Source organism: Acyrthosiphon pisum, chromosome A1 (genome assembly GCF_005508785.2).
Source record: "Acyrthosiphon pisum isolate AL4f chromosome A1, pea_aphid_22Mar2018_4r6ur, whole genome shotgun sequence".
NCBI lineage: Eukaryota > Metazoa > Arthropoda > Insecta > Hemiptera > Aphididae > Acyrthosiphon > Acyrthosiphon pisum.
In genome coordinates, this window is record NC_042494.1 from 59,511,737 (window position 1) to 59,519,304 (window position 7,568).

At 28.6% G+C, this 7,568-nt stretch overlaps 3 protein-coding genes across 3 annotated transcripts in view; all 3 read right to left on the reverse strand.

Moving 5' to 3' along the window:
- The window catches only part of LOC100573230 (ejaculatory bulb-specific protein 3-like), a gene marked incomplete at its 5' end in the record, with an annotated part of 2,741 nt that extends 1,670 nt beyond the window's left edge, over nt 1-1,071 (reverse strand). The window contains 2 exons of the mRNA XM_029486243.1: nt 118-194; nt 897-1,071. Coding sequence (XP_029342103.1) covers nt 118-194; nt 897-1,071 — 252 coding nt within the window. The remainder of the gene's footprint in view (nt 1-117; nt 195-896) is intronic.
- A 761-nt stretch (nt 1,072-1,832) lies between these two features.
- The window catches only part of LOC100162269 (uncharacterized), a gene marked incomplete at its 3' end in the record, with an annotated part of 25,050 nt that continues 19,314 nt past the window's right edge, over nt 1,833-7,568 (reverse strand). The window contains 1 exon segment of the mRNA NM_001293525.1: nt 1,833-1,851.
- ORF3 (chemosensory protein-like) overlaps nt 7,139-7,568 on the reverse strand; it is a 1,006-nt gene continuing 576 nt past the window's right edge. The window contains 1 exon segment of the mRNA NM_001134932.1: nt 7,139-7,505. Within this exon segment, the coding sequence (NP_001128404.1) occupies nt 7,327-7,505 (179 nt within the window). The 3' untranslated portion in view covers nt 7,139-7,326.

The following is a 7,568-nucleotide window of genomic DNA, read 5'->3' on the forward strand; positions in this document are numbered from 1 at the left end:
TTTCAAATTAAAAAACGTTTTAGAAAAAAATAGTGGTTTGTCTAAATTAAAACATATTTCAAATATCTTGGATGGCGAAGAAAATACAAATATTGGTGAATTACTTGGTGAACTTACATGTAGTGATATTGTATATTTCAAATATGCACCAATTGTATCAGTGGACGTCGAACGTTCATTTTCGACGTACAAGACTTTGTTGGCAGACAACCGCCGTAAATTCAAATTCGATAATCTGGCCAAGCATTTAATAATTCAATGTAACACTCAAGGTAAACATTTTAAATGGCTTACTTTTTATATAAAATTTTTGAAAATAATTAATTGGGTAAATTTTTTACAGACCTTCAGGATTCTGACCAGAGTGACTAAACTATACGTATACCTAATAATTTCTAATTTGTAAGTGATAATATCACCTATTGATTAATTAATAAATTTGCTTTTTTTTTCATATTTTGTTGTTTGCATATTTTTAGCGCATATTTAGCGATAATTAACTTAAGTAAATACCTATAATAATTTCAAATTTGTAAGTAATTACTTAATAAATTTCTTTTTTTCATATTTTGTTGTTTTTATTGCATATTTTTAACGCATATTTAGCGAAAGTTAAGGTCATATTATAGCGCATATTTATGCAATTTTAAGTGCTATAAAATCCCAACCCTGTTTATAACACATATTATCAATTATGCCAAATGGAAGCTTGTTGATATTTATTTGATATTTATTTGATACATATTATAATATATAATAGTTGTTTTAGAGTATAGACTATTATAGCTACTAGCTAGTATACCCCAGAAGTATAGTATTATAATTTTAATTGTATAATGTACTTGAACGTAGAAAAACAAAATATAATACATTAATAAATTGTTATTATGACTTACTCTTCAATGCTTGGTCTTCCTCGGAAAAATTTTCCTCGTCGAGCAAACAATTTATGTAGCTGGTTAAAAGACTGTCGTTGTTTAACACCTTGTCCACGTCAAAGTTTTCGTATTTAGTTGAGTACTTTTCTTGAGCCAATGTGAAGCACACCGACGACGCGATCAGAACACAAATAAGTTACGATGCACCATTTTTGTCCGTTTTAACGAATAATTAATATCCTGGTATAATTAGTTTTAGTCAAATCGGAAATATCTGGGAACACTAAACAAACTACGGTACCTAAATAGCCTTATATACCATTCCCACAGCGATCAGACTAAAGAAAAAACGTACAAAGAGTTCGATTAGGGTGGGAGTGGTATACGGGGTTTGAATAACGTCATGTCCATCACAGGGACTGGAACCGAACCTAAAAGAACCGGTTCTGGAACCGGAACCTTTAAAATATTAAGAACCGGAACCGGACATGGAACCGAAACCTTTATTTTAATATAATAAAGTACCGGAACCGAACTGGAATTTTTAAATTAAAAAGGTACTTTAAGGTTCAAAAATAAAATTATTTTATTTATCATATTTAAAGGTATTACGGTTTTGTATATAGCCTACGTATCTATGCTATATTATGAGTTTTCTAATATTTCTCATACCTCAATTAACCTAACCTAACCTCAATTATACTCACATTCTGGATGACTGTTTGAAATTATTATACTTTTTGGTACCGAAATTATCTGGAACCGGAACCTAAATTATTTGGAACCGGTACCTTTATTTTTTTTCATAAAAGAACCAGAACCGAACCGGAATCGTTATTTTATTTTTGGAGAACCGGTACCGATAAATTCAAAATGTTCCAGACCCTGGACTCCATCATTGTAAGTTTTAAATACATTTATACGTATTGTAATAGATGTTACACAGATAATAAATAATATTAAGTTAAAATATGTGAACTCGAATAATTAAATGATTTATAAAATACATCTATAATGAAGCCATGAAGGTACTATATTATATGTATCATATTTATTACTATTATTAGGTACCTAGTATGTCATATTAAATGAAAAGAACTAGACACATGTTGTACATAACTATAATTAGTAATTTGTTTTGTACAATTAGTAAGAATACGCTTCAAACATAATATAATAACCTTTTAATTTTTTTCCAAACGTGTAATTTTTGTAAATAAACATTTACATTTTTTCGATAGAATTGTACATAAATACATTTAAATAAACATTTTATTTTTGTTTTATATAAATCACGCTATATTATTGGTCAATGTCATAGAATTAATATGAAAATAACAATCAAGTTGTATAAACTACTAAACTAAATTCGTATTTAATTGTAACTTAAGGGTTGGAGACAAAATATTATGATATATATTTATTTCGTTCAAATATGTCAAAATTATTTATCGTGTTATAGAGCAAGAAGATTATGGCAGTAGTAATTGCAGAACATTAAACATTTTAAATATGCTCTAATATTGGTTGATATTGTGAAATTAATTAATTAACCGATTGACTATAAAAGTAAAATATATAATAGGTAGTAATGTAGTATACTGCTTATACCTACCGATGGCAAAGGATTGTAATTATAGATTATATGGCAACAAAATGAATCGTAATAATTAGATTTAAGAATTATTTAAATTTCCCTTAGTAATAACGCAGGCATTTGAACTGAACTAATTAATTTTTATGTTTATAAATATTAATTTGTATAGTCATAGAAATTTCCCGAAAGCAATTTACCTAATATTCCTGTTTATTCAAAAGATAATCATTTTCAATTAATATCCGCAATAACATGTAATGAAAAAGCGCTTTAAAAGTAACATTACACATTTTTTTACAAAAACTATTTCGTCATAATATATTATACCATAAATAAATTTGTTTGTTGAGTAAAACATTTTTTTTTGTTAATTTATTATACATTTTGACTTGCATAGTTGTATGTCATGGTAAATAAATCATTCATTAATGACATTTTCGTCTCTGATTATAATTGTATTTAACAAAAACGGTATAGGTACCATTTTTTTCTAAAAATGTATTAAGTTATGATTCATCATATTATTGTTTAATTAATGTTTATTTAATTTTATTGTTTAATTCAATTGTTATTTACTATTAATTTTGTTAATGTGTGGTTTTTATTATTTTGTAATTTAAAATATTAATAATTTAAAAGTGCTTTATCTTAAAACGGGAAACATTTTAAATTAATTTATAAATTGCATTCTCTATTATAATTCAAATTTAACACCATCCAGTGATTAGACACTTGTGATATACTGTACAGCAGAGCGACATCCACTTGCCCATCTTTTTTAATTTTTGTCTTATGATTTTTCATGATGCTAATACTATAGACAATAGACATGTTACCTATAACATACAAAACAACAAATAACTATATTTTAGTAATTATTTAACAAAAAAAGGAAAATAAAAAATTTTAACTTGTATTTGTAAGTGCAATTGTGTGGAGTAGATCAGCGGTGGTGGAAGTTTGTCAATCGTCCCTCCGGTCCTCCGACAAAATAGTGTATTGTTACAGTAACTGATTGCAATGCATATATGCAATGATTGCATTCGATGAAAAAGCGATTCCGAGCGGACAAAAGGAAATTTATGAATCATAAATATTATGCATTAATAAGTAGCTATTAATTGTACATAATATACATAGAGGGAATAAGGTAATTTTTACATTTTATTCGTTTCTATAATGATTGATGATAAACAAAGCGTTAGAAAAAATTAAATGTCGGTGTTTTTCCTGTGGTATTAAAAAACTAGGTAATGAGAAAATCGAAAAATGACCTCTTTAAAATACTATCGCAATCAAAATTGCTAAAATACAAGATACTATAGCTTTAAGTGAAACTCGGTGGCCTGTTTGAAACCTGAGAGTGGGTACTGATAGTGATTTTGGAGTAAGAGTCGTTTGAATAATAAAAGTCGCAACAGCTGTAAGTCAAAAGTTTAGGATTTGTGATAAGGATTAGTGATGTGAATTGGGGATAAAGCTTGCCACTTTGGCAGGGAAAGTTTAAAAGATTGAGCGTCTATAGCAATCCGTCACGAACTCCAAGATTTGAATCTCCAGGATCATCTCCCGTTCGTTCGCTGATTTTGGATGTTAAAACTGTAAATAAGTGTAGAGTCGATAGGTGTAATCGATTGTCTTGCTATCAGTCATCAAATCACATAGGCCTATCCATGCAAATTGAAATTACTATGTAATGGATGTATTGGATGTAGGAGTCTTGTATTAAATGTTCAAGCTTTTTGACCCAACAAATAAAATTTTATTGACATTTATATAAAAAAATTAAAAAATTGGATACTGAAACGACGTAAATAGATCAAAAAAAGTCAAAATATTTTGATAACTATATGATGTATATAAAGTGCTAATATAAACATTGAGTGAAATGTTCTTGCATGTACGGTAATTTTTGTATGAGATACGCCAAAAATCAAAATCTGATTTTTCGTCAAAATTCCAGTTTTTCAATAAGAATAAAGCGTGTATAATACATATATATATATAAAGCCTATAAAGGTATAATGTAGAAGATAATAATTATGTACAACTCGTTTTATGCGCGTATATTACCATGATCTGTTATAATGCCATTTTATATAAAATTTTATCTGTCGAGTCAAAAAGCGTGGAAATTTAATAGCCTCAGCTGATTTATTATTAAAATAGCAGTTGAAAAATATTAAAAATCCATAGGTACCTATGATTTTTTTCTATAAGCATTTAAAGTTTGATTTTTGACAAAATATATCAAATTTAAAATTTAATAATTATTTTGTAGGTAAAAATGTATAAAATGTTCGACTTTTATAGCTAAAAATTGAAAATTTAAAACAAGGTTTCACGTAAATTTTATATATAAATTACTTTCTTCACAATAATATCATTATACATTTATACATATATACTTAGTAATATTTTGGGCGAGATAAATGAATGGACGCTTCCTGTCCACCGTCGTCCGTCACCGAACGCTCGAACTTCAATAGTCAAAGGTTCGCCACGAGGATTTTGCCCCCGATTTTATGTGGAATATGATTAATGATTATCGTTGCACCTCATAACTAAACACCATCCCTAATCCATGTGATGTAAATTCCCATCCTTGTAAGCATCATGGTCGTCGAGCTCATAACGTGTTTGCCTAGTTCTAAGCATATAAGTTGGGTTACCTATATGTGAAATAAGTCAGGCGCCACTAATTTCTCAAGGACTTTCCTAGCGGGGTCATTCGTGTTTGTAATTATTATAATCAACATTTTCATCAACAGATATTCTTATTAAATAAATAATTAATGATATGAACTTATTATTGACAAAAATAAATACGGTAGGAGGAGCTTAGTTTTGCCAAAAATATCTAGCATATATGATATAGACCTAGGTAGTAATTAATAATGTTCGGGATGTGTACAACAATCATCGTAAAATGAATTACAAAATGTAAAAAATTATCTAAATGATTTTATAATATTGTAAATATTGTCGTTCAGAAATATAACATCAACAGACTTTATTACGAACTACAGTGGTCGCCGCTTATAGTGTTCACTGGTTATAATAATCAGCCGCTTTTAGTGATCAAAAATGTCAGGAACGGAACAAACAGCCATCTTCAGTGTATTTTTCGCCGCGTACTGTGATCAGGTTTTCGGTTATAGTGATCAGAAATAATCATGTCAGAAATAAAATTTATGGTAAAATTACTTATTTTTATGTACACAAAGAAAGAAAAACGATTACGAACGGCCGTCCTAATCTTATCTAATGAATTAGACATGTGATGAGTGTACTTCATATCGTATATGTTTGAATTTAATCTTAAATGAGTGGCTGGATGTAGATAAGGACTTACCAGTTTTTCAAGTGATGAATGATGACGAACATAGGCGCAAATAGTAGGGGGGGATTTAGGGGCTAAGCCCCCCAAAAATGTCCATAGCCCTCCCAAACATTTCCTACATTTTGTTTTAAGCATATTCAATATTATCAAAGTAAGGCCCCATTAGCCCCCCCCCCCCAAATCTCAAACGCTATTTGCGTCTTTAATGACAAAATATAATTTGATATTTTGCACAGTCGTTTTAATGTTTTGTACAAAATAAAATATGTATTTAAAAAAATTTTGGTTATTTTTTCGATATTTATCGAGTCGCCGCTTATAATGATTTCCGGTTAAAGTGATCAAAATACTCTCGGACAGATGTGATCGTTATAAGCGGCGACCAGTGACCACTGTAGTATTATTCTACAAGCTGCAGTATTTCAATCAGTATTAGTAGGATTATACAATCGAAATTAGTATAGTTGAAAAAAATGTTAAGCGCAAATTCAATGTCCGTAGCTTGTGAAGTAAATTACAAAAAAATATCAAATTACGTACTTAAGCTAAACATTGAAAAAAAATAGACTGTTATTAGACTACAACAGTCTTATGATTCACTACGAAATTGTTCAAGTAGGCATAGTTAAAGAAATAATTTCTCCATTACATAGATAAAAAAATAATGTAATTAAATACTAATTATATATTTATATATATATATATATATATAACAGGGATGGCCAGCTAGAAGAGACTCGCGAGCCACCAAATATATTAATAAATATAGAAGAGCCGAGATGTAAAAAAAAAAAAGTAATATTATTATATATTATAAAATAATATGACCTTTTTTTTCTTACATCATCTTGGCTATTACGTTAACTTACGTCTTATGTTACCTTAAGATGCGAGCCGAAAAAGTCTATGACCACCCCTGTTATATAATAATAAAATGTATGATACTATGATAGTATTATATTCTAAATATTATTCTGGGAAAATCATACCCTCGTCCCACCTATAAGAAAATCCCGGGGGTGCAACAGCACACTAGCACACCTAGAAAGTTTAGTGTAATTTGCTGGTCTATTTTAAATTAGTAAAACTGTAGGTTGTATAATGATCAATTTAATTTGATATACCTATTTTATAAGTGTACCACGAATAACGTTTTACACTATACAATTTTTAACAATAATGGTTTGGGCTCATTCTAGTAATTTGTGTTCGATATACTTCTAATTTCAATGAAATAACATGATTGCTTAAACAGTTAAGCCACAACTAATATCGTTAAAATATCATAAAATAATTAGTAACAACATAAATAACGACAAGTTTTTGATAAATAATTTATATTTATTTCAACAGAAACAACAGAAGATATTATTGTATCAAATTTTTTAAATCATATAATTAAATAATATTTAAATGCCATAGTACTGGTTTTAATATAACGAGAAGTGCATAGAAAATGTTTAAAACATAAAGAATGAAAATAATTAATGTTCAGCAGCTGCAGTCCTTTAAGCGGAGAATTTTTCGAGCTTTTTCTTGTATTCTCCCGATGGGTCGTATTTGGCGGTCAAACGATCAAAGTCAATAGAACGGTTCTTGATCAAAAATTTCATTATTTTTTCTATTTTCAATTTTTGTGCATCCGTACATTTTCCACAGTTAGTTTTTAATGCGTCTGGTAAAATTCCTGTACATTTAATTAGATATGAAATTAATATAATTATTACACCTATGCCAAATGGAAGTTTGT